This window comes from Lepisosteus platostomus, chromosome 18 (genome assembly GCF_059453375.1).
Source record: "Lepisosteus platostomus isolate fLepPlt1 chromosome 18, fLepPlt1.hap1, whole genome shotgun sequence".
Classification (NCBI taxonomy): domain Eukaryota; kingdom Metazoa; phylum Chordata; class Actinopteri; order Semionotiformes; family Lepisosteidae; genus Lepisosteus; species Lepisosteus platostomus.
This window is the reverse complement of record NC_142628.1, coordinates 15319123-15347037: the sequence shown is the minus strand read 5'-3', so window position 1 is coordinate 15347037 and position 27915 is coordinate 15319123. Positions and strand designations below refer to the sequence as shown.

Below are 27915 nucleotides of genomic sequence, written 5' to 3'. Positions count from 1 at the left end.
AGGGCCGGTCAGCGTGTCTGCAGGCTGTCCACTACTGGTCCTGCAGGTCTGGTCAGTGTGTCTGCGGGCTGTCCAGTCCCTGGTCCTGCAGGGCCGGTCAGCGTGTCTGTGGGCTGTCCACTCCTGCTCCTGCAGGGCTGGTCAGTGTGTCTGCGGGCTGTCCACTCCTGCTCCTGCAGGGCCGGTCAGCGTGTCTGCAGGCTGTCCACTCCTGCTCCTGCAGGGCCGGTCAGCGTGTCTGCGGGCTGTCCACTCCTGCTCCTGCAGGGCCGGTCAGCGCGTCTGCAGGTTTTCTCTTTGAAGCAGCAGCACCTGAAAAGTTAGGAGAAGTGGTTAAGCTGGTCCAGTTAAGACAGTAACCAGCTGGGTTAGATATAATTGACATGAAGACCTACGGAGACAGCAGCCCTCCAGGGCCAGAACTGGACACTCCTGCCAGCAGAGGTTTTCCTCTGTGCCTCTACCATTGCCACGGTCTTCTCTTTGTCTACCCGTCCTCTTTATTCATAACAGGTTTGTCCCTAATGCATCCGTACAGTGCAGAACTGGGAGGTTCTCTAACCCCCAGGACCTGTGCCCAGGGCGAGCTCGCCAGCACCTTGCCCCAGTGTATAGCCGTCGCTTGCGAGCTGCGCCTTCTGACGTTTCCCGGTGTAGTTCAGTGCCAGTACGTCGGCCGCCAGGGGGCGACATTGTCAAAGCGCAGCCGAGAAAGAGCTGGACATCTCTCCTCCATTAGCCCGCTGCACTAATGTACGAGACGCCCTCCTGCTGAAGTACCTCCAGTGCATAAAAGCTCGCCTGTTGCCGGGGCCGCTCCGTTAAGCCGTAGAAAGCCTCTCCTATTGATTATTTTCTTCAAAGAGCGAATGCAGCGCGCAAATAGCACACCCGCGTAATGGCCTCAAACTTCACAATCCTCAGCGCTGTGGAGAGCGGCGTGCGGGGCGCTGTTTTATTCGGCAGGCAGTGCGAAAATATTGCTGCGGGTGCTGAGAGTATTGAGGAGTTCGCGTCGGAGCTGGGGTGTGGCGTCCGGCTGAATAGCGTGTCAGAACTGAGAGCTCGGATCCCTCTTTTAGGGGAGTTTGTATCGCGAGTGGAGAGAAGGGGGAAGAATCCTGCTTCTTGTCTTGCAAGGGGCGCCCAGAAGAACGAGAATGGAGTTAAGAAAGTAGGGCAGGTTGCGTGATCCATCCTTCCCAACGAGGCGTCGCCAGAATCTGACGTATTTGCCTCCAAGCCGGGCCTGTGCGAGCAGGGGAGAGGGAGGGAGAGAGGCAGAAATGGAAGCAACTCGTCAATTTTTAATAAAGTCCTGCTCTGGGGACGAGCCTCCGGTTTCCATAGCAGCGCCGGCCCCGAGCACGGAGGGGACCCGGCGGCGCTTTTGATCTGAACACTCGATCACCCCCCCCCCACAACTGTCCGTCCGTCCGTCCGTCCGTCCCTTCTCCCCAGTCTGTACAAAGTAAAGTTGCAAACCAACCAGACCCCAGTTTTTCCAGAATACGGTCATTTTGTACGGCGTGTTCAGGTCCCGGGCCGGGGTCGGCTTGTTACAATAAAAATGAAGACATTGACCTCTCTCTCTCAACCCCCCCCCCCCGAAAACCACCCTCCTCACACACCTCTTACAACATCCTCCAACCCCCCCCGCCCGCCCGCCCCTCCGCTCTCCCTCCCCGCCTCTAACGCGTAGCGCGCTGTCGGAGCAGCTGGAGCGGCGGTCCGGGAGCGCAGACAGACCACCCCGCCTGCCGGCTCTGTCCTTGGTGCTGAACACGCGCGTTCCGGACCTGCTGCCCGAATGGATCCGCTCTGACCCGGAGCCGGTAACAACACGCGAGGGGACCGCCCCAGGGCGCGCGTGTCGGGCTCGCTCGCGCTGCAGGTCCACCTGAAGAGGGGTCTCACTCTCTCTCTCTTTTTCCCCCTCTCTTTAAAAATTTGGATTCTTGTTTTTTTTAATTTTGGATTTTTTTTAGGGGGGGCATTTAGGCGATCTTCTCGTTTTTCTACACCACATATTTTGTTTTGGTTAATTTTTTTCAGCCCCCCCAGTGAATGAACCTCAGATTGTTAAAGGGGGGGTTCTCTTCACTTTCGATAAAGATTTTTTTTAAAAAACGGAGACTCCAGGCGATGGCACCTTCCGCGCTCAGTGCGAGAGAGGCGAGCGAAGCGCTCAAGACTTTGTAATTCGGAGCGAAGGCGCCGTCAGACGAGCCTCGCGTCTTCGCCTATGTAGGCGTTTTACAGCTCTCTCTGGTGTGTGTGTCTTTTTGTGTTGTTGTTGGGGGGCGGCGAGGGGAAACTTTGGGGGAACCGAAGCTGGTGTTTTATTATTTTTGAAGGGAAAAAAAACAAGGAAATATAAATTTACCTCCCCCCCAAAAAAATCAACGAATCTTAGCAGTATGTGCGGTCATATTTCCTCCTAATATGATTCTTCCGCAACAATAAAAATCAAGGCTGCCGGGACAAACATCTTGTGGATATGGATACCGTGAAGGAGACGGTGCTCGCCGGGAAAGAGCGGGTGAAGACGGTGGCGGTGAAGTCGCTCGGACATCTGTACAGGTAAGACCCGACCGCCGGCCCGGCTGGTCTGCGGACTCGGGGGGGCGTGGGCTGTAGGGCTGGCGTCCGGCTGGCTGGGGGTCCCGCGTGTTTGTCTCGGCGAAGTTGATGCAAAAAGATTTTATTTTTTTGTTCTCTCTCTCTCTCTCTTCCTTTTCGAAGGCGATTTTGAATGCCTTACGGGTCGGGTATTCGGCGGTTTGATTCTGAGTCTGGTAGCGTCCTCGGAAAATCGAGCAAACCCCAACACGGGTCCGTCTGCCGTTTGACGCCGAGACTTGAAGCGCCTGGAGCGCAGATCTCATGGAAAAAAAAAAACCTGACCGTGGAACCGGTTTTAAAAACCAAAATTTCGATTCCGTTTAGAGTCGGTAAAAAAAGGCAATTGTGTGAAATAAAGCAGAATCTCGGGCGGCAAGAATGATCAACGGGAACAGGTTTTTCTGTAGCCCTGGGACGTGTTCGATCACACAGTTCTCCCAGCGCGGTCTTCCGTTTTCGAAGAAACAGCCGTCTGACGCTTAAATAATTCATGGGAGAAAAGTGATTCGACGCTGCGGAGACCAAGGCTTTATTTTACATTATTTATTCTTCATCTGAACGCAGATCGATTGCTGTTGATATTAAATGTCGCACTCTGTTGTTACAGCTTGTAGTAAATATTTTCCGCCCCGAACCGAAAGCCAAGCGAGAGACGAGTCGTTGTGCTCTATTGGCCTAAAATCCGTCAAATTGTTGGGTTTTTCTTTTTTTTAAATCGCAACGTTTTTACATGAAATTATGAATATTTTTTTTAACAATTCGTTTTTTTTATTGATGATTAATAATAAAAAAAAACCCAACATTTCGTGTTTTCGAAACGGTGACGGCGATTTGCACAGACATTCCGTTACACCGCGGCGTGTTGCGAGTCAAACTTGGGTGCATTTCCCTTCTCCTCCTTTACTGAATCCTCGCCACTGGACAGCAAATGTCTCTCTTCAATAATAAATTAATTTAAACACAAAACCAGGGCTCTTTCTGAATGGGGTATTGTGTATCTACATTACTACAGCCGTTAAACACGTCTGGAGAACTAGCGGTGTTTCCATTCAGATATTAAGATTTTCGAATCCGTTGCCTTTTGCATATTGTTAATTTGAGGTGACTTCTATCTGCGGTTTGAAACGGAGATTCTCCTTCTGTTACGTGAGGTTTTTCTACTCCATTTTCAAATAAGGATGGAGTGCTTTCTGAATAACGAAACGTATTTTTAAAATTTGATTATTAACGAATCGAGCTAATACGTATATTAAACCCCCTCTTCTTATTATTATTCCAAATCGTTCGTTTCTGTTTCAAAAATGTAGAATCGAAACGAATGAAAATGAAAAGATGTTCGTCGTGCTTTTTATGTTGTTGGCTAATTATGTTATATATATTATATATCATTATTACGGCGCATTCTGAGAAAATATCATTCTCTCCATAATTTCGATCACTTTCTTATGTATTAGCTCATCTGGAAATGTATTTTCTCGTTGATTTGGAATTGCAGAGAACCCAGTGACCCCTGCAATAAAACACAGTCACCAAGCAGATGTTGAGGTGTCTACAGCGTTTTTAGCATTCCCGGAATCCAGCTTCACTCGCCCTTAATTCATCCTGTGTTTTTGGACGGGAGAAGGGTAGCAGAGCCCGATATTTCCCCTTTGTCTTTCGATCTGTGTACCTGTGTTGAAAAATCAAGAGGCCCAGGTTTGCTGGAAACGAGATACTGCACTGCGGTGCATTTCCATCTCACTGGACAGGATATACTGAGTTATTATTATTCAGATTATTATTATTCAATAATACAGGTATGGACACTCATAGGAAGGGCTCAGATACTGGGATTTTTTCGTTCAAATGTAATTGTTTTCGTCGACGACGACGCGAAGGAAATGCACGAAATCTAAGCCCGACTTTTGAAATAGAACAAATCTCGAACCGGCAAGTCTGCGACAACCAGTCTGCACCGGCACCTGTCGGGCACAGACCTGCTCCTCCAGGAGCCTGGCACCACGGCGCCCCCTCTTGGCGGGGCTCAATCAAGCCCCTCGACACCCTCGGCGTTCGATTGTAATTCCCCCGGTTTCCGTCTCCGGTTCTATCTACCGTTTCAAAATCATTTGAGCTTTTAATACAAAATCTATTGCAATTGAATTCTCGTCTGATTTCAGCGTCCGTTCGCTGCGTTCACCGCCTCCCGGACGCAATCCCTCGGGGAGGGTCCCAGTAATCAAATATTTCTAGTTTGAATGCACATTTTACTGTATTGCACAAAACACACACACACACACACACCGAGGAACTTAACCCGTTCTTTTAGGGGGGCCGAGCCACGCGTGGTCTGTTCTGCGGTTGTGTTTAAAACCTGCTTTGTGCGTATCGCAGCGTGAACCCACTCCCACAGGTTGATCGTCGGTGACCCCAACCCCGCCGGCATCGGGTCCTGTCCACTCGTGGAATTTGTTTTTCATGTTGCTAAAGAAATATCGCGGCGCGGGGGCCGGCCCGTTAGCCCGCGGGTCGGGCCCGGTGAAGCCGGCGCTGTGACGGTGTCCGCCTCTGGCGCGCAGGGTGCTGGAGAAGAGGCAGAAGACGGGCGAGGTGATCGAGCTGACGGAGGACGGCCGGCCCCTGGAGACCAGAGAGAAGAAGCCGCCCCTGTGCGACTGCACGTGCTTCGGGCTGCCCCGCCGCTACATCATCGCCATCATGAGCGGCCTGGGCTTCTGCATCTCCTTCGGCATCCGCTGCAACCTGGGCGTGGCCATCGTGGGCATGGTCAACAACAGCACGGTCCACCAGGGCGGCAAGATCATCATCACGGAGGTCCGTATTGCCCGGTGCTTCCCAACAGCCCCTACTACCCTGCACATGTACCCGAATGAGCCCGAATAGACCCGAATGTACCCGAATATACCCTAAAGTCCCCAATGTACCCGAATATACCCTAAAGTCCCCAGTGTACCCTAATGTACCCTAAAGTCCACAATGTACCCTAATGTCCCCAATGTACCCGAATATACCCTAAAGTCCCCAGTGTACCCTAATGTACCCTAAAGTCCACAATGTACCCGCCAGAGCAGGGGAACACCCAACACCGGCCGGGTTTCTCTCCAGCAGAGAACTCTGCTCAGCTGAATTCGTACGAGATTGTTCTTCAACTTAAAAGTGTTCAGAGGTCCGGCGGGGGCCCTGACCCCTGACCCTAGACCACCGGGGCTCTGGACGGGCACGTGTCACGGACCTGACCAATTAACACATCGTTAATGTGGTGGTGGCCTTAACCTCCCTCGACCCCGCCGCCGTGGGAAGGGTTTCTGCGGCACAGACAGAATCAGGCCGCCTCGTGCAGCGCTGCGGCTCGCGCAGGTGCTGCGATGACCTTGAGACTGTCACGAGCTCTTTGGGAAGGGGGGGGAGTCTCGAGAGTTGGAGGAGCGTGTAACACGTGCGATGTCAAATGACTTGCAGAGTAATTTTAATCTTTAAAAGACGTTTTCACATTATTCGGATCCGCATTACCTTTAAACGTGAACTAAAATACAATTTTGTCATTTTAAACGTATTATTATTATTATTTTTACTATCACTATTATTGTTAAAACGAGCTGCAGTTTTCCGCCTCTGTTCTCGCCGGGGAATTGTACTTTTCATCTTAACAAATAATTCTAGAAAAATATACCTAAGATGAAAATTCGACCCGACGCTGCACAGTTTTATAAACTAAACGAAAACAGAGAAACGAACGGAGCCAATAAACTATTTAGACAAAGATTACACGGCAATATTTTCTGCTGAAGCTCAATGGAAAAAAACGTCTATACCCGATCGTTATTATCATTTGTATAATAATCTATAATTGCTCATCATCAATATCAGTAGTAATAATAATAAACTTTATTTTATAAAGCGTCTTTAAAGGTGGCTTCTCGAAGCGCTTTACAGGATGTAGTATTCCTTTAGTTCTTGATAATTAACTAGAATATTAGTATAATTTGTGCTTTAATATGGATGTTTCGTTCAATGTTTAATTCAATCGTCCACGAAATGAAGGAACTGTTCACATATTTGCGTTTTTGCTAACTGGCGTTCCTGTTTTCTTTCTCCCAGAAAGCGAAGTTCAACTGGGACCCGGAGACAGTGGGCATGATCCATGGCTCCTTCTTCTGGGGCTACATAGTGACTCAGATCCCGGGAGGGTATATATCGTCCAGACTGGCAGCTAACAGGTAACTCATTCTGCAAATACACCTCCGGCCGGAAGCGGCAGGTGAGCTCTCGCCCCGCCCTCCCGAGCGCGCGGGCGCAAGGTGATGCGGCGTCAGGGCGAGCCGTGACGTCATTGCGCGCGAGACGGGTTGTCCAGGCAGAAATTTCTCCAAACGGCAAAATCTGAGTCTTATACAGAGACTGCGGCTGATCGGCCGTGAAGTTAGTAGTAGATTCATTTCGATTATATTTTTCGATATTGTATTAACATCTTTACATTTGTTTATATATAATATAATGAATAATTATAGTTAATATATATTGAATAGATTATAAATATACCGTATATATATACCGTATGTATACCGTATAAATACATATATTTTATAATATAATAAATAGTTCAGGTGGGTAGCTGCGTCAGCATGCGTAGGCTGCAAAGGAACAAGTCATAGGTTTATTCCATGCTGAAAAAAAGAAGAGAGAAAACACAACGTTTCGGCCGTGGAGCCTTTTTCAGATATAATAAATATAGTGGATAACTATTTGTTTAGTATAGTTAATAATTATTCTCTATATTTGAGTGATTTGAATAGTCTTACCTTAAATAATCGTTTTTTAAATTTCTGTTCCATTTTGATTTGCGGATCTTTTTAAAATTTACATTTTCTTTGAAATACCCGTACGTGCATATTCGTGTCACAAAGTAACCCCGTGGAGATTGATAGTTCCTCTTCCGCGCTTTTCGATTGAACAGTGAAAGGAAAGCGAGGGGGGGGGGGGAGGTTTTATTTTGGCCCGGGTCTCGCGGTGGGACCCCGGTCGCCCGGGTCTCGCGGTGATCCCCGGCGGCCCGTGGCAGAGCCTCGCGCGGCTTTAATGAGCAAGAGCGTGCAGCTGGAGGCGCGAGCTTCAGCACCCGGAGGGGTTTTGCTCCACCTGTTAATGAGACCCCAGGAGGGGCCCGCCGCCGAGCCGGGTCCTAGAGCCTGTGCGATCTCCGGGCCGCGGCCGGGACACACCGGCTCTAGTTCATCTGAAGAGACAGAGAGAGAATCTTTTTACTGCGTTCGTAAACGTTGTCCCTGTAGTCGGATTAATTGTAACTATTTTCAGATTAGAGCGAACTGTGTTAAAAAATATTACAAACTAGCCGTTTCGTGTAACTATTATTATTATTATTATTATTATTATTACACACACACCCGAAAGAGGCTCCACAGCCGAAACGTTGTTTTCTTCTCTTTTCAGCAGGAATAAACCTTGTACTTGTTCCTTTGCAGCCTGCGCATGATGACACAGCTCCCTACTTCAACTACTTATTATTATTATTATTATTATTATTATTATTATTATTATTATTATTATTATTATTATTATTGTAGCGCTCTGTGCCGCCGTTGACGGGCAGAGAGTTTAAGAATATTACAAACGTGCCGCTTGTGTAAGCGTTTTTATGCTGATCGCTGATCGCAGACCGGCTGTCGGCGCCTCTGTGTCTAAACCGATTTGCGCGGCCGCCGCGCTCGGAACACGGAGGCCCTGGCTGCCGGCGCCGACATTTGGTTTTTAATTCTGTTTAAAGAGCAACAAAACAGAGAGACTCCCTTCTGACACAAGGATTGATAGCACTGTATCGCGATGACTTCTATTTTCAGATTTTTCTGTAGCGCAGGTGCGCATGTGTCCTTGATTTTATATTCTTTCAGCAAGGACTTTTTCTGCTGAATGTAATCCTGGCAGCAGAAACTACTACTCTTAGAGCAGCTTTATGATTATTTGATTTAACGTGATTCGTATAAGCCTCAAATGACATGTAATTTTGTCATTTTAAACGCATTATTATTATAAGGCAATAATTGAATGGTATTATTTTAATAAATGAGAAAGAGCAGCATCGCGCTGTTAGAAGCCGAACCCAACGATGATCCCTGAAGTGTCGATCACGCTTGATCAGGCGCGTTGATCTTGTCGATCAAGCCCCGCGCGGGCGCCTCCGGAGCTCGGACTGAGGCGCGCTCCAGCGCGACCGGGGCCGCGCGCCTGTGTGCGGGGAGGGCGGGGGCGACCCCAACCTGAATGGAAGATCCAAGAGGTCGTGTCATTCGTGTCATACGTAATTCATTAGGGAAACCTCGTCAAAAAAACAGACTCCGTCGCCCACCCCGGTCTTCCGGGTTTGTCCGCTTATAATCGTTTTCACTTCTTATAACAGAATTGTTTTTTACTTTTAACGATCTTTAGACCTTTGCATGACTGGAATTATTGTATCGTTTCCATTATTATTATTTTATTATTATTACTACTACTACTAATAATAATAATGTTATATGGTACATAAAGTATGATTTCCCTATTTTAACGACAACGGAATTGGAAATGTACTGTAACTCAAATGAAAACAGTCGCGCTGTCCACGTATTTATCATTTGAATAAAAACCCTGCCTGGTTCCGGGTATTTCTCTAATAACACGGCTGTTATTTATTTCTAGTCTTGAATTTAACGATGAGGTTCGCCTTCGGGAGAGAGGCGCTTTTAGATGCTCGCGGAGAGGGCGCGTTTCGGTTCCGATCACTTTTTCTCCGATTGCTCCCTGTCGATAACCGCGGCTTACTTCTCACGGTGCGAACATTTCGAAACGATTTCGAAACGCCTTCCGCATTTCGTTTTCGTTGGAACATTTATTAACTACGGGGTCGATTGTTTTCCCCATGTATAAACATTATTTCAAGTTCGCGCCGCGAAACCGAACATTTGTCTTCGTTTTTGCCTGGAGGGCATTTCAAAGGCGCCTATAGCTCAGGGTGTATTTTTTTAGGAGACGACAAAGAAAGATTTTAAATATATGCATATATAAACTTTAACATAGTAAGATGTAACTTGGAGATGCCGGCACGCCATTCAATTTCGATCATTTGTCACAATTTGACACAATTAATTCTAAATAGATAAAGGGCATCGTTATTTATTATTAATTATGTGTTATTGTGCGCTTCCATCGAATTAACACCCTTTAACATCTGGGTGTCTTAATTTATTTTTGGAAAGCAACAAAAACAGATTTTCTTCTGTCACTCAGATCGTGCTTTTAAAGCAAAACACCTTCTCAGACGCGGCGTGTTCGCGATTCCGAGCTGAAAAGTGAAAAATTATCCAGTTATCCGAGTAACGCGCTACACAAACTGTGAATGAATGCGGTTCGCATCTGGCTGGCCAGTGGCATAGGTGCGTAGGCATGCGACATGGGGAATATTTATTTTTAATATAAGATTTATAATTATTTCATACTCGGGTGTATGAATATCTTTGTGGATGTATTCGTTGGAAAACATCTACGCGAAGTACGGAATATTTATTGGAAGCACCGAAACGCCCTCGAAAAATTAAATCAGGCGTTAAAATCTGTATTGTGCGGAAGCGGCTTAATTTGCGCTGAGTACTTCTGAGTTTGTTTTGTATTTTTAACCCTAGCGAGACCCTAACGAAATAACGAAACGCGCGTTACTCCTGCCAAAGGGGAGCGCGTTTAAGATAAAAAAAGGCCCCACTGGTGGGGAGCGGGGGTGTCAGGAGCTGTTGGGGTGTCAGGAGCTGTTGGGGTGTCACTGGCCACGGTAGCTCACGAGCCTGTTCCCGTTCCAGGGTGTTCGGCGCCGCGATCCTCCTCACCTCCACCCTCAACATGCTCATCCCCTCCGCCGCGCGGGTGCACTACGGCTGCGTCATCTTCGTCAGGATACTGCAGGGGCTCGTGGAGGTGAGGCCGGGGCGGGGGGGGAGGTTGGAGCCGTGACTGGCTCAGTTCATCTCGGGGTGCTCTGAACTGTGTTGCCACTTACTTAGAGACGCTCAGTGGCAGGTCGTGTGATTTCACCCCGACTCGTTCTGAGAGTTTCCTCGGGGTTCCTGTGTGTCTTGGGTCTTGGTCCCTCTCTGATATGCCGCCCGTGTACAGTTTCAGACCGGTGGGTGCGGCCCCCTGTGTCTCTGGCTGGTGTCACAGCTCACAGGTCACAATGCAGCTCAAGAAGAAGTGTTAGGCTGCGGGCGTTGGCCCAAATCTTTCATGTCTGTGAAGGAGAGCTGCTCCAAGCTACAGAACAAGCCTACTCCTGCCACAGGCGGATTCATCTCGCCTGAGGAAATTCTTTGGATTTTAGCCGAATTGGATTAGTGGTTATTGAAAGTGATGCAATGTGCTGATGATGATGATGATGATGATGATGATGATGAAGATCTGGGACATCTCTGCTGGCAAAGCTGTGGCCTCCTAACGGATCTGCACTGCCACTGATGTGGAGGTTTGAACCCGTCACTGTCATTGTACAGGACACAGTCTTCACAGTCGCCGTCTGGGTGAAGTGCGTTGCGGAGCTGCTGACATTAACATGTGTAGAGCCTTGCTATTCATGCCGTAGGGAAGATCCCTCTGGGACGTGTCCCCTGACACAGCGGAAGTCATTCTCCCTCTCTCCCTGCTGCCCGTCGCTGTGTGTCAGGAGTGGCACACACACGTAGGGATCTTTCTGCCCCACCTGCTTTTTTTAGAGGTGATACCGGGAACCTCATTTCTTGAAGGAAAATCGTTACCCATCCTGTGGCCGTTCCCCCGTGTTCCCTCACTTACCATCGAGTCCATTTGCACTTGGCTCTCCCTGATCCCTGAACCTGATTCCTGAATCCTGGAGCCTAATCCCAGAACCTCGATCCCTGATTCATGATCCCTGAACCCTGATTCATGATACACGATTCACGCTTCACGATTCACAATCCCTGAACCCTGAACCCTGAACCCTGAACCCTGAACCCTGAACCCTGATCCATGATTCACGATTCATGATCCCTGAACCCTGAGCCCTGAACTCTGATCCCTGATCTGTGGCAAAGCTCAGCCTTCCCTTTGTCAGGATTTTGAAAAGCCAGTCTCTTGCCTCTCAGCTCATCTGCCACCAGGGGAGGGTAGAGGGCACCAAGGAACATGCAGACCGAACAGATGCCCATGATCTCAGAGTAGATTCATTCTTCCCCTTGACTGGCAGGGAGTCCCGCAGGCATGGATGGATGGATGATGGACGCTGTCATAACTGCTTATACCTCCACTCCTGCGCTATTACAACTATATTGGAGGTCCCGTTGCTATAGGTGCCTTCTGGGATTTGTCCTTGAGCTGCTGAGCTGGGGCTCATTATTGCAGGGGGCGTCCCGGCGGCGTGCCGTTGTTCCAGAAGGAAATACAGCTGTGCAGGCTTTCACCGCCATGTGGGAGACGTCAGGGAATGGGCTTGTTCTGTAAAAGTGTAAAACTAGGGCAACGCGACAAATTAATACAGGAGAGGTCCCACCCTGCCTGCCCAGGAACTTAGAAACCTCTGTGCAGACTAATTTCCCCTGATCTTCCCCGACTTCCTACTGGGGAGCCAGCGTTTCTAATCATGGATTAAATGTTGATCAATAACACAATGGAAAATGCACATCACTGCGGCTTTCTGCAAAACAAATATTTTTTGGTGACCTCCTAGACCAGAGGTATCTCATGACACATGTAAATGAAAGATTTATCAAGCATTACTAAGTGACATATTGGGATTATTCCCAACCTCTACTGTAGAGCAACTGGATATTAATAATACACCCCAATTCTCATCATAGTGGTGAGCCTAATCAATATCATATGTTTTTATATATGTCCTTAATAATATTTTAACAGATAGCTTACTGACAGTGAGAACAGTGTCATCCACTCTCCATCTGTACAGGATCTGAGAATCCTCCATCTGTCCAGGTGGAAATAAAGACAGAGGCACATACTGTACAGTAGATTTATTTCCTTTGCTCAGTTGTTCACAAGGTCTCACAATTTTTGGGGTTTGCAAACAAAGGACTGAGCACAGCACCCCCTACACCCCCCACCCCCAACACCACCCGATGTGACGTATTAATCAATACTGCCAGAGCAAGTTGTCTGCAGAGCAATCAATCACCGCTAGCAGGTTGGAACAGAAATCCGTTCTGTGTGGCAGAGGATGGTGTCACTGCTGACACTCGCTAAATCTTTAATGTGATAAAGCTGGCATCCATATTAATTACTACCTGCGTGATTTTTATTTTCACAGCGCAGCTCCATGGGGAATGCAGGTGATTCTGAGCAACAGAGATTGCTTCACCTGAAATCGAATCAAATCAAACAGACCTGCAACACCTCACTCCACTTATTCACAAAGTGTATGGTCACTTGCTCGCAAGTGGCTTGGGGCAGCCTTGTTGTGAAAGGCGCTTTATAAAAATACATTGAATTGAATTCTCCCCTGCCTGCCTGCCTCAGCCCCCAACCCCTGCATTTCCCAAACGTTTTAAAGCACTGTTGAAAATATTCACTCATTTGTGCCGTTGTCTATCGTCGTGCATGCTTACGAAAAAGCTTGGTAAGTGTCTTTTCCTGTGATGTCTGTCAGAAACCCGATTTTCTTCCACATGTGCAGCCGATCCACGAGACACAAACAAATGCTCTTCTGGAAATTGAAAGCACAAAGTTGTGAAAAAATCTGACGATTCTTTTTCTGTTACTTGCTCTGAAGGGACAAAAATGAGGGAGAAAGAGTAACAGAATTAAGAGGATGAATTTAATTATTCTGTTTTAGTTTCTCACAGTGCTATCCATATTTTATAGATGTAGACTTGTGCTGGTGACATGAATATGTTACGTCACAGGCATTTGAGTTAATTACAGTAAATTAAACAATAGATTTTAGAATTCTCCCCTAGCAAGCCCTAGCAATTTGTATCTACCAATAGTTGATCGTGCACCAATTAGTGTTTAATGAATGTGTAACAGAAATTTTCTTCACGCTTAATAAGTCACTCGTCTGTTTGAATATGCTCTGTGCGTTAGATGGGAACTCATTAATCTTCATTCAAACCTTGAGTTACAAAGAATTGTTTATTGCAGTGGCTGGGCATCAAGGTTTCGGGAATCGTTCCAAAAACCACAGTGTCTTGTCACACTCCTGCTCGAAAACCAAAATGTGGCATTTTTTAGCTGAAGGTCGTAAATGTGACATTTCTGGATTCATGTGAATTTGGATGTAATGTCAGATGAGGAGAAAGATCTAATAAATAAACTCCATTAAGAAGCTATTAAATACAAAAAAGGCTTGTTTTCCTGGTGACTTCTGACAATTCTTAGTTTTTACAGAGTAGCCTGGGACCTGAGACGTGGTTTTCTTAATCACCTACGCTCTTTGCTCTGTCTTGTCACTAAGCTATGAAGACAGTCTTGCTCTCAGTGTTTGCTCCACAGAATGGCTGCTCACTGTATAAAGTCTCTGCCTCAGGAAGCTTCTTACTGTCGTTAATGTCTTTTTACTCAAAGTGACCTCTTTTCCAATACTGTTGCCCAGAACAGGCACAGCACTCTGAACAGAGTTGCAATAGAATGCGTTGTGTTATAGCCAGCAGCTCTATCCCTGGTAGCCCCACTGGAGCTCAGCAGTGTGAGCCTGGTCAGTACCTGGATGGGAGACTCCTGGGAAAGCTGAGGCTGCTGCTGGAAGAGCAGTTCAGGGGCCAGTAGGGGGCGCTCACCCTGCGGTCTGTGTGTCCTGATGCCCCAGTATAGTGACGGGGACACTATACTGTAAAAGGGCACCATCCTTCAAATGAGACGTAAAACTGAGGTCCTCACTCTACTTTCTCGAGAAGAGTAGGGGTGTTACCCTGGTGTCTTGGCCAAATTTCCCCCTGGCCTTTACCAGTCATGGCCTCCTAATAACCCCCATCTCTGAACTGGCTTCCTCACTCTGCTCTCCTCCCCACTGAGAGCTGGTGTGTGTGAGAGGACTGGAGCATCATCCAGGTGGGGCTGCACACTGGTGGGGGTGGAGGGGATCCCCATGACCTGTAAAGAGCTGGAGTGGAGGGTCCAGAAAAGCAGTATATAAGTGTAAGGAGTTATTATTGTTATTTGTACATCTTTACAAAGCCTCCCAGCCTATTCACCTGTTTGTTCTCAGTTGTATTGCATTCTGTGGAGTGAACTGTTAACGGGTCAACATGAATGCCCGGATCCTGTCTTGTGGATCTCCCTTGCTGGGCCGTTGCCACCTATCGGGTGTTTCTATCTCACAGTGTGAGCAAGGCTAACGCATGACTCTGTGTGCAGGGAGTCACGTACCCTGCCTGCCATGGGATCTGGAGTAAATGGGCGCCACCCCTGGAAAGAAGCAGACTGGCCACCACCTCCTTCTGTGGTAAGAGATGCGTTTATTATCATTGACGCTGAGCATGCAACCCTTTTCAGGAATCATCAGATATTTTATTTGGACTCCTATGAGGGTGTGATCTGGTGTCCGTTTAGGGCCAAGAGAATGGTCAATCCTTACCCCAGAGGTCAGCTGGAAGCAGCCTGACCCAATTCCTCCCACCTCTTCCCCGACCTCCAACCCTGTGCGTCCCGGCAGGGTGTGCCAGGGCAGCCCCAGCAGCCCGGTGTGGCCGACTGGTAACCCCGTGAATGGCAGTGAGCTGGGGGCCTCAGTGTGGTGCACTGGTCAGGGTGCTGGACTTGCAACTGGAAGGTTGTGGTTGCGCCTGTGGCTGGAAGGTTGCCGGTTCAAATCCCGCGGCCGGCAGAGGAATCCTACTCCGTTGGGCCCCTGAGCAAGGCCCTTCACCCCAACTGCTCCAATGGCTGACCCTGCGCTCTGACCCCCAGCTTCTCTCCCTGTCTGTGTGTCTCATGGAGAGCAAGCTGGGGTCTGCGAAAAGACAAATTCCTAATGCAAGAAATTGTATAGGGCCAATAAAGTGATCTTGCTTCAGTAATGCAGCCCGTTAGATTTAAATAGGTCTAAATACTGTATAAGTTACCCTGACTGAATGCATCAGTGCATTAATTAATAATGCAAATAATAGCTCATGCTCCGTCCTGGGCTGAAGTTGACCTTTGACCCGCTCCATGTTCAAGCTCTTGGCTTTTGCTGGGCGCAGTAGCGTGTTCTCAAGCCCTTCCTGTCTCCCTGCAGGCTCCTACGCTGGTGCCGTTATAGCCATGCCCCTCGCCGGGATCTTAGTGCAATACTCCGGGTGGTCTTCGGTCTTCTATGTATACGGTACGTGTGCCGGGCGGCTCGGACGTTCACGGTAAATTATCCCCGCCCTCTGTCGGTCCCGTTCCCACCGTTTCCCCCTGACGCGTCTCTCCCCCCCGCCTGCCGCTGCAGGGTGTTTCGGGATGTTCTGGTACATGTTCTGGATTCTGGTGTCGTACGAGAGCCCCGCCGTGCACCCCACCATCACGGACGAGGAGCGCAGCTACATCGAGGAGAGCATCGGGGAGAGTGCCAAGCTGCTGGGCCCCGCAGAGGTGAGCGAGCCCACGAGCTGCCCAGCAGAGCGGCTCCCCCTGCTGGCGAGAGGTGGCCTTGAGATGAGAGTGCAGGAGGCGTCTGACCCGGAGTCCTTCAGCGGGTCAGAGGGAGGATGGGAATATAGTGCGGAGGCCGTCGTTAAGGAAAGGAACGGTGCTCATCCGCAAGTGCTAATTGGTTGAGTGATGGGGCATCTGGGTGTGGGATCTGACAGGGAAAGGTTGCTATCCATCAGTGGGATGTTCTCACTCTTCGGCCGAGTTCATTTGAACATCGTTAGGCGTAGCGGTTTGGCTCCGCGCTAGATCGAGCTGATGTGGCAGCTGTTCCAGTAGACACCTGCTCAGGACCGGGTGGAGTGTGGTCTCCTTCTCTGATACACGGCTGGTGCTCTCACTGCTGAGCCAGGGCAGTGGACAGAGGCAGTCATAGCAGAAATGGCAACCTAATGGCTAGGAATTCCTATGGACTATTGAAGGAATGTCAGCCGGAATGAGCAGTGTGCATTCCCTGCACCCCTGCTTGTGCATGGCTTCTGCTCTTGTCCTGAATTAAATTGAATGCTTTGCACAAACGAACTGTGCCGTTATATTAGTATTTCTTTATTATATTTTTGTATTCTGCCCGTTTGTCGTCCTCTTGTGAAATGGAAAGGAACGTAGTTTGAGTGAAATCTGTGGTTTGACTTGCTTCTCCCTGTTGTCATTCTGCAAATAGCTGTTGACTTTCTTCTCCTTCTCCAGAAATACAAGACCCCCTGGAAGAAGTTCTTTACCTCCATGCCAGTCTATGCAATCATCGTTGCCAACTTCTGTAGAAGCTGGACTTTCTACCTGCTGCTCATCAGCCAGCCTGCCTACTTCGAAGAGGTGTTCGGGTTCGAGATCAGCAAGGTCAGAGTCCGCCCAGCAGGGAAGATTCAAGCTCATGTGATTATGAGCAGTTTTGGATCATTAAAGGGGAACTGCAGTCCCAATTTGTCAGACCGGTTATTAATCTCGGTAACAAAATAAATTCATTGACGGTACAGAAAACATGTTCAAATTCCAAATTGAGCACAAGATTGTGAGCTTTGTGAAAGTACCGTATTGTCACAAACCCCTGGTCTTGTCATGGACGAGAGCGAGGCGCACTATGACATAAAGCAGCCCTTCCTGCCCTCTAGTCCCGGTCATGACCGACGAACTGTGATGCACAAGCAAATAAGTACATAATTGTGCAGCAGACATCTCACTGCAGAAACGTTCCAGCGTGGTCTGCATGCAGAGTTAACAAGTAAGTTCTATTTAGCTGCAAAACCATCTTGAAGTCGAGAGCAATATTTCTGTAAGGTTAAAACAGATGCATTCACAAGCCCGCTTGTTTCAAGTGTAATAGGGCTGCTTCATCTCACTGGACATTTTGTTGCCTGGTTCTGAATCGCAGACAATGACAGCAATATGGCGCTGTGCTAACCTGGAAATTTAGTCTATTTACTGATGTAAATTGGAGGTTTTACAAGTTACTGTGCACAATTTCTTTCATTATGGTTTGAGACGCGCTCATCAATGCTGATTCTTTCTAACCCCGAAATATAAAAATAGTGTTGCAGTTCCTCTTTAATCTTTTGTTATCGGAATTACCGTGTCTATGGCCTTATTCTGCCTTGGGTGTTTCTTTAGCAATGGCAATACTGTTGCACCTTTGAGTCGATTGGGAGGTCCAGAGACACCAGGCTTCGCTCAGTCCTCCTCTGTGACCCCGTCCCTGCTGGACACCACTCAGGGTCCAGGTCTTCTAGGACCAGTGTCAGATGGTGGCAGCGGAGAAGCAGCCCCAAGGCACAGGGAAATAATGAAACCCAGTTATATTCCTGTGCAATTCAAACACCCTACTTTTATGCAGTGTTTGTCCCAGGGAGCTGGCTCTCAGGATTTATTGTCGCTCTGCCTGCAGTGCTCAAGTGGGAGGAGGATGGGTCACCTCCAGTTAAGCGATACCCCAGTGCTTCCCTAGGCTTGCCATCTGATTATTACCTGCAGTAAGATTTACTGTATCTGCATCAGGCCTCAATGTAATCAAGCCCACGTCTCTCCAGTGCCATGATGTGTAATGACAGGCATGCAGAGATACACAATTCCATAAATATCTCAAACCCTTACAGTGACGCGAGGAGCCAGGCCAAAAGGAAGATGTTAATCTTGTACCTGCGCCTCCTTTTTGCCAAGTGATTGATCTTTTGCTTTGCTCTGGGAGGGATTAGCAGAGCAGAGCTCTGGGCAGGAAGGAGTCGAGTGGAAGGAGGCTGGTGTGTGTTTTCAGGCAGACGGTAGCTCCTGTTGCTTTAATTCCCTCCAGGCCTAATGGGAATTCAGGCTCTGACGATGGTTAGAGCTGTGCTGTGCCCATCTGTGTGTCTTTTTACACTTTCTGTGTGAAAACCACATTCACCTTCTAGACTCCTCTCTACTGCTAATTCTTAATTAATGAGACTGAGCTCTCACTCAAAAGGTATTTGTAGAAATTTATACAACAGGGTATGTCACTGGAACAATCTGAAAGGCTATATTTAAGGGGTACTACACCTAGGATTTGAACCCATAATAAGATAAGATGATTAGTGTTTTTTCACAGGTGTTTTGCAAAACACTGAATTAGGTTCCCAGCTTTTGAAGCTCCCTGTGCACACGATTGAAGCTGACAGCGGGACTTCTTCCAAGAACCAGCTGGATGAGATCCCCAGATCAGTTTGCTGCTAACTACCTTATGGGTCTGAGGGGTCTGCTGGCCTACTGTCGTTCGTAACTGTTCATAGGAACTACAACAGCTGAACTTGGAAGATTATTGTTCAAATCCCTTGTCCTCGAGACGGACAGGAATCCCTCTGTTCCTCTGCGAGAGCGAGGCCATGGAGAGCTTCATGCAGTGAGGGCACCTCAGGCTGCACAGACAGCGCGCTCATGAGGCTGGGAGGCAGGGAGATGGGCAGACAGGCCGAGCTGGATAGCGGATGTGTGCGTGCGTGCGTGCGTGCGTGCGTGCGTGCGTGCGTGCGTGTGGCAAGGGGCACTATGACTGCTTGACCCCTCGTGCCATCTCACTGAAACTGACTGTGCAACAGGAGTCCTTCGGCACCGTAACATCTAAGAAAGCTGTTTACTGTATCACTAGGATTTAGAGTTCAAGTCATTTTATAGTTTTACGTCGGATTGATCTTTTTTGTATGGTATAAGATGGTATGCGGAGCAGCACTAAAAATGACACAGTGCAATTGATTCCAGTGCTTGACCGCTGCGTGTTCAGGGCCTCTCAGCTGATTGTGGTAGAAGGCGCTCCGAACGGTCAGTCAACAGGCTTTTCTCTCGGCCAGGTGGGCATGCTGTCGGCCGTCCCTCATCTGGTCATGACCATCATCGTGCCCATCGGAGGGCAGATCGCGGACTTCCTCCGCAGCAGGAACATCCTCACCACCACCACGGTCCGCAAAATCATGAACTGTGGAGGTAAGGCCTTCCAGGCCAGGGGGAGGGCGAAGCAGAGGGCGAGAAGGCGTTCAGTTTCGAACCCGGAAGATATGTCCAGGGTTAAAATAGGAGGTCATCCCAGCTCATCCTGGTTTCCATGGCCTTTAACATTCTAGGGAACATGTGAGTCCCCTCCTGTCCATTGCAGAGCTTAGCTCCCCTCAGCTCTGCTGGCCCCCACTCCTACAGCTGGGGTAGAGAACCTCACTCCAGGTCCAACAGCAGTGTCTGCAGCAGGGACTCGAACCCACAACCCATCCAGAGCTGTGAGTCCAGAGATTCATCCACTATGCTTTACTGCTCCTCCAGGGTTACAGTATAAACAGTAATCTAGGAGCTTCTTGAAGAAGAAAACAATATATATACAGTAGAGTATACTGTATATACTCAGGTGCACACATGTTATGGAACGAATTAAAGGACTAAGGTAGGAGATCCACGTACCGTGAAAAACAAACAGCATACACAATGCATAATAATTGTGCAGCTTCAATGACAGGCAGAACACAGGTTTGGGAGGAAAGACAGCTCCTTAACTCTAGGACCGGACTGCCCAGATGTACCATGGGGAATATCTCGTCCTTAGCCAGGCTGCTCACAGACAAAGCAGGACTGCGGTCTCTTTGCTTTCCCATTGGTGAAACGAAACTGTAGGATGCCGTCTCCCCATGCGCGTGGATTCTGAGTCGTGTGCTTGCCTGCTGCAGGGTTCGGCATGGAGGCCACACTGCTGCTGGTGGTGGGTTACTCTCACAGTAAAGCAGTGGCCATCTCCTTTCTGGTCCTGGCTGTGGGCTTCAGCGGCTTCGCCATATCAGGTGAGTTCCCACGAGCCCCTGCTGTCCCCAGCCCCCACGGGAAGAGAGCGTATCTCTGTGTCACGCATTCCACACACATTCCCACGCGCACCCACTCAAACAGACGCTCACGCCTCGACTGATCTTCCCATCGCCTCTCACTCCCATCACTACATCACTACTGCAACCCTCCTCTTTTCCCATACCATCAATTACCATCGCCAGCAGCCATATCACTCTGCAACTCACAACTGGCAGCCCCACTGGAGCTCAGCAGGTGTGAGCCTGGTCAGTACCTGGATGGGAGACCTCCTGGGAAAAACTAAAGTTCCTGCTGGAAGTGGTGTTAGTGGGGCCAGTAGGGGGCGTTCACCCTGCGGTCTGTGTGGGTCCTAATGCCCCAGTATAGTGACGGGGACACAGGTGCCGTCCTTCGGATGAGACATAAAACCGAGGTCCTGACTCTCTGTGGTCATTAAAAAATGTTTCTCGAAAAGAGTAGGGATGTTACCCTCGCGTCCTGGCCAAATTTCCCATTTGCCCTTTACCAATCATGGCCTCCTAATAATCCCCATCTATGAGTTGGCTTCATGCTCTCCTCCCCACTGATAGCTGATATGTGGTGAGTGTTCTGGTGCACTATGGCTGCCGTCGCATCATCCAGGTGGGGCTGCACACTGGTGGGGGTGGAGGGAACCCCATTACCTTTAAAGAGCTTTGAGTGGAGGGTCCAGAAAAGCGTTATATAAGTGTAAGGAGTTATTATTATTATTATTATTACTATTTCGGATTCTCTTTGGAGCTCCCTAGTGCGCACACCCTCCTTCTTTCGGTTTTGATCTCACTGTTGCTTCCTGGACTCTAGCTGGTTTCTGACCTCGTCTCTGCCTTTTGCGATTGGATTTGTTGCCTCGATTGAACTGTCCCAGCCCGGTTTTTGCCTTTCGCCGGCCAATCGGTTTTTTGAGCATAAGGACTTGCGTTTTTTGTTACATTTTCTATCGGGGACTTCCTGCAACCATGTGGGGATGTCACCAACTTGAACCCTGCAGAGGGTCTTTATTTTTTAGCATAACGATTGCCAGCACTCTGTCTGCAAGCCCAGAGATTTCAGAACTGATGCCTGGTGTGCTGCATGCTGAAACGCCTAAGCAGAAAAAAACGATGCAAGGACCGAAGACATTTGCACTGAATGCACGCATGGGATTTTCTCTGAAGGGCTGTATGCGGCTGTTGATTGCATGTGGGGATATACCACTGAGACAATACTTCCAGTTCAGGAAAATTATTGACAGAAAAAGAGATAATAGAGTTCCAGTGACTTTATAAGTAATTTATAAGTGGTCAAATGTCCTTCTTGCTCTTTGCATTTTAAGGTATGTGACTTGGCAATATGGAGCTCCAAAGGATGGGAGAGCCAAGCAGAAGGTACAATACAGTGAGCACTGTGAGGAAACAGTGCTGATGAATTTGTGAAATCCCAGGGCAAGCTGCCTTAATGTCTGGAGTGAAAATTAATGAAAGTCTGCTCACACTCCTGGAGCTGCGCAGGGCGTTAAACTGGATCAATAAGCATGATTTATTAGCAGACGTATCTTGAAGTGGACCGTCCTCCTGGTCATCTGTTAGCAATTAGAGATACGCTAATGACCAGAGCGTGCGAGAGCCCCAGGTTCAGCTCTGAGCGGCTGTACTCCTCTGTGCTGCAGCCTGTTCGATTTCTCACACCCCAGAGAGAAGAGTGCTTTCGCTCAATGCGCACACCTGGAGGGCAGAGGGTTTTTTTTTTTTTGTCGAAAGCCTTTAATAATTGAAAAGCATTCCTCATAGGGACACGGGGGACACAAAAGGTTTCTGCTGGAGAAAAAACGTTCCTTTCCAGCTGCCAAAGAAGCTGCCTTTCTGGTGCCTGTGCTCGGCTTCTAGTCCGTAACCTGACTGCATTTTTTGCTCTAGAAATAATTAGGCTGATGGGACACAGCCATAGATAAAACTGATTCCTACAGAAGTTCTGTAACGGAGGCGTTCTTTCGGGACCCTATGCAGACGACACAATCCGGGGTCGAGTGAGGAAAACACGGGGAAAAAAGCAGGCGGGAGTCGGGAATGAAAATGGGGCGTGTCCCTGGTGCGCTGGTGTTCGGGGGAGGTGTGGCCGAGGCAAACTGTCCAGAAGGGAGTCCAACAGGGAATCTGAGACAAGGCAAAATCCAGAGCCGGGCGGTCCATCCAAGACAAACGGGATTAAAACAGGAACCAGGTCGGAACCGGCACAGGGACAGGAACTTTAAACGTGACAGGAGCAGGCGCTCCAGGTCCCGGACTCGCCTGGTACAGGAACCAGTGCAGAGCCCGGAACAGAGTGAGCGTCTGGCTCTTGTAGGACAGGGTGCAGGAACCGGAGGCAGGTGCAGGGGATGAGTACAGAACAGGGAAGGGCTGGAGCGTCCTTAAGAGGAGGTGTTTAGGATCGGTTCAGTTCAGTTCAGTTTATTGTCATAGGCACAAGTGCAATGAAGTGCTCATTTGCATGTATGCTCCAATACAAAGACATTAAGGAAACAGCAACAACATAAACATTGAACTGCAGCAGCAGCAACAATAAGTTAGATAACATACATCTTAGAAAAAAGAACATCATTGTGATCCAGTGGTGGGGGTAGAGTTCAGTAATCTGACAGCTTGTGGGAAGAAACTGTCTCTGAACCTGGACGTTTGTGCCTTTATGCTCCCATAATGCTTAGGAGCGTTAAAAATGGGGAAAAAACATGAAACGTGTTTTTCTCAATACCTCAACTCAAACTTCCGCCCTCAGAAATGACGGTGTTCCGTATCCTTCAGTGGTTTTCGGGGAGGGATAAGCCAGAAGTGTCCAGTCGTGGTTTCTCCTCGGCAACACATCATCCGGTATTCCTGCTGATCCCATCTCTCCCTGTCCTCAGGTTTCAACGTCAACCACCTGGACATTGCGCCGCGGTACGCCAGCATCCTCATGGGCATCTCCAACGGCGTGGGCACCCTGTCGGGGATGGTGTGCCCGTTGATCGTGGGCGCCATGACCAAGCACAAGGTAGCATGGCGTGGCTCATTATATTCTGCCCCCCCCAGGGGGCGCTCTCGGGCAGCAGTCTTGGGGGTCGTTCCAACAGTCTTGGGGTTGTTCAGCACAGTCTTGGATTCGGAAGCTTGTGACAGAGTACCCTGGATCTGGGTGTGTTGTTCGGAGGGTGAGGGGACTGGGAGTAGATGCTGCTCGTCAGTTAGTGCTTTAGCTGGGTGCCGTACAGATAAGAGGTCCATAGACGCCACCATTTTGTCTTGGCATCTATGTGACACCAGTCGTCAGTTGCTAGTTAGCTCACGAACCGTTTTTTGTGCTCAAATTTTCTCTTGGGAGAATATAATACAATATAACAACATACTCATTAACCATTTTGAAGTTGTAGCTGGGACGGGTCCGTTTCACAAAAGTCAAGAATCCATTTCTGATGGCGTGTGCTGATGCGCACTGCTATAGCAATACAATATGTCACAATAGTGACAGCAGGTCAGTTTGTAACACACTCCTGCTGCGACTGCCTTTTAGCCAAGCACACATTCCACCTGGTTGGTTGGAAGGAAGCATCCCAAAGTGCAACTGTTTCCTGGCGTCTTAAACCAGCTTCTTTAAGGCTAGCACCGAAGACTGGTTCGTCTCAATAAGCTTCTTTCTTGGAAGAGGCTCCTTTCTTCAGATATTTCCGGGAAGACAAAGCAGTCATGAGGATAGATGAAAATCCTTTTTGGCGGTACTGCAATTAGACTTTCTTAAAACCGGTCTGGAATCCCAGCATGCCGTTGTGTGTTGTCAGCCACCGCAAGGCCTGCTGGGTAGCGCTGCATGACCTCTGACCTCCTACCCAGGCCACTCTGATTGTAAAAAGAACATCCAGTAGAAACAGGTCAGCTCGGTATCCAGTAAATGTATTACAGCATCCATTTTAAAGGGCCTTAGTATATTAGAACGCTTAGATTACTAGGAGATGTCTACTGGTGAGCAGTTTGTACCATTAGAAACCAGCTGCTTACTACAGCGGAGACCCAGTGGAATTTCACCTAAGAGTGGGTTGGATCGGTTAGATCAGATCAATAAAGGTTGCAATCACCAAGCGGGTCAACACGGGGCCGGCGATTCTTCTGTTTGGGGGGTGGGTGAGTCTGAGCCCACGGTGAGTGACTCCCTGTGCCCCCCCCGCAGACGCGCGAGGAGTGGCAGTACGTGTTCTTGATCGCGGCGCTGGTGCACTACGGCGGGGTGATCTTCTACGGGCTCTTCGCCTCGGGGGAGAAGCAGCCCTGGGCCGACCCCGAGGAGACCAGCGACGAGAAGTGCGGTTTCATCCACGAGGACGAGCTGGCGGAGGAGACCGGGGACATCACTCAGGGCTACAGCAGCTTCGGTCCGGCCAGGACGTACGGAGCCACCACCCAGCTGAACGGAGGCTGGCCCAGCAGCTGGGAAAAGAAGGAGGAGTACGTGCAGGAGGAGACGCAGCAGGGCAGCTACGCCTACAAGCAGGAGGGGGACTATTCATAAGCGGAGAAGCCGAACAGCGGATATGTCGCGTAGTGTCTGTGAGTTTAAAAACAAAAACGACAAAAAAAAATAAAAAGAAAATTCATCGTGGTCCATTTGCACAAACTTAAAAAAAAAACAAAACTAAAGAAAAAATAGTGGTGTAAAACGTGAAAAAACAGGATGTAAAACACGATTCAACATGGCGGGTTGTAAATGTATACATGAATATATGAATTTATTTGGAAGTGCAATCTGTATAAAAAAAAAATATTGTGACATTTTTCACCTCATTACGCCAGCTTTCTCCACCTGTAGAAGAATTAGGATGTATAATTTATAGACCCGGACTGTACTGGGGCAAATGACTGGCTCCGCGTGAGCCAGATATCGTAGTAACATCGACAAAAATAACCGTGCGTACCGTAGTTGACCATTGTAGTACCAGTACCTGCTCCGTTTTAAATGTTTTGTAGTGTTTGGATAGCGAAGTGTTGGCTTTGATTTGGATGTCGCAGTCTCGATATTTCCTTTCGTTTTGTTTTTTTTTAACCTAGATTGAATTTATTTTCCTCCTCCCCCCCCGAAATCCCGATAATTCCGTTAGACACGCTGGGGGGGTTATTCTTGCCTTTGTGGTTTAAGAGCACACAAACGAACAAAACACAAACCCGAAATCGACGAAAAAAAAAAAAGGGCCGTATTTTTGTAATGGACAAGAAGGCTTCAAGGACTCCTGTGCTGCGGATTGAGTCTTGTGGAGCAATAAGACGGGGGATTCAAGGCACCGTCCCGGGGTGTGGATGTCTGGAGGACGCCAGGCTCCGAAGCCTGCGCGAATGACGAGTCGGCAGGTTCGCACGATAAACCAAAGGCGACATCTAGCCCGGAGAGTCTAGGCTGGTCCCCCCACGGGAGGGCCATCCGAGAGAGTCGCTAGCCGCCGACCCCGGCTCACGTCTTCATCCTGTATCTGATGGACTTGGGCCGCAGTCTGTGTACAGAGCAATAAGCGCACAGCCGCGCCGCCGGCGTCACCCCCATCTCCAACACCTGTGTGTAACGCGGAAGTATTTAACTGTAGCTGTTTTTTGTTTTGTTTTGTTTTGTTTCGTTCTGGAGTCGTGTGATGTTCAAACAAACAAAAAAAAAAAACTGAGACGTGGTGAGAGTCGGACACTGACCTCCTGGCATGAGATTGGGGGGCCACCACTGACGACTCCCTCTTCCCGCAGTCCAAACATTCGTCGCTGTCCTGTCCGTTCCCAGTGGAGTGATCCGGAGGGGCGTGCTTGCTCTCCGGTCTCCTTTTCTCTCGATTGAACTGTGTCGTGTTAGTGGTTGAAACCCCCTTTCTAGAGTCGCAATATATAAGGGTTGTTTGCAAAGGTGTTTAACTTTAAAAAAAATAAATAAAATAAAAATAATAATGGCGCTACTACAGATGTTCTACATTTCTACATGACTCAAGGTCCCATTCTCGCTTTGTGCCTCAGAAGTGAAGTGATCGTGTGGTTCTATGGCTTATCTTGGTGTGTTCAATGGAGAGGTTTGTTGCTGTCAAAAAGTGTTAATAAAATGCTCTATATATCCTTTTGTAAAAAAAACTCAAGAAGTGGCTTCCCTTTGCCTTTTTTACTTATAAGATACAAAAATACTCCTTTGTTATTGTATGTGGGACAACACACGTAACAATTCTACAAAGGTAGAATATAGGGTCTGCAATATAGGGGTACACAGATGGGTATGGTATAGAATATAGGGGTAGGTGGGTTGGGTTTGGTGTAGTGTAGTATATAGGCGTACACAGATGGGTGTGGTATAGGATTTAGGCGTACACAGATGGGTGTGGTATAGGATTTAGGCGTACACAGATGGGTGTGGTATAGGATATAGGCGTACACAGATGGGTGTGGTATAGGATTTAGGCGTACACAGATGGGTGTGGTATAGGATATAGGCGTACACAGATGGGTGTGGTATAGGATATAGGCGTACACAGATGGGTGTAGTATAGGATATAGGCGTACACAGATGGGTGTGGTATAGGATATAGGCGTACACAGATGGGTGTGGTATAGGATTTAGGCGTACACAGATGGGTGTGGTATAGGATATAGGCGTACACAGATGGGTGTGGTATAGAATATAGGCGTACACAGATGGGTGTGGTATAGGATTTAGGTGTACACAGATGGGTGTGGTATAGAATATAGGCGTACACAGATGGGTGTAGTATAGGATTTAGGTGTACACAGATGGGTGTGGTATAGAATATAAGGGTAATCAGATGGTCGACAATTTGCAGCAGTAAGACAATCTGGTGTGGTGTCATTAGACTAGCCCCAGTTATCTTTCAAACCATGGAGGGCAAAGGCAGCAACAAGTCTAGGTGTCGCAGTACAGCAGCCAGCTGAGACGGGAGAGCTACCAGTGTACCACTGTCCTGCAGCCCCCCCTCCCTCCCCTGTGCTCTCAACACAAATCAATGCCCCCTCTCTGGGGCACAGAGAGCCCATGGCAACCCAGAGCGAGCTAGTGGCCAGAGCACAGGAGGACGAGCTGTTCTGCAGGGCTCTGGAGAATGTGGTAAAATGCCAGAGAGCCGATGGCCTGACCTCTGGGACTGGGCGATTGTGAAGAAGACCCTCCGTTTCGTGGTCGATCAATAGTAACGTGAAGCGCATACCGCCAAGGAGTCACAGCCCCGCCCCTGCCCTGCCCTGCAGCGCCCGGGCGGACAGAGTCTCTCCGGCAGACCCAAGCAGAAAGCAGTCTAGAGCTGCAAAGCCAGCAGGCCACAGCCTGAAATGGCGCTGTGACGGAGACAGACATAACGGTGTTCAATTTTACTTTTGTTAATTGGGTTTA

At 48.6% G+C, this 27915-nt stretch overlaps 1 protein-coding gene across 1 annotated transcript; it reads left to right on the top strand.

Moving 5' to 3' along the window:
- The first annotated feature begins 1695 nt into the window (after window positions 1-1695).
- On the top strand, window positions 1696-26651 carry slc17a6a (solute carrier family 17 member 6a). Its single transcript, XM_088611542.1, has 12 exons — window positions 1696-2583; window positions 5184-5439; window positions 6724-6842; window positions 10467-10581; window positions 14983-15070; window positions 15845-15931; window positions 16043-16185; window positions 16933-17082; window positions 19539-19671; window positions 20400-20510; window positions 23432-23559; window positions 24727-26651. The coding sequence occupies exons 1-12, from the start codon at window positions 2501-2503 to the stop codon at window positions 25063-25065; spliced, it is 1752 nt and encodes a 583-aa protein (XP_088467668.1). The 5' UTR covers window positions 1696-2500; the 3' UTR covers window positions 25066-26651.
- The last annotated feature ends 1264 nt before the right edge of the window (window positions 26652-27915 follow it).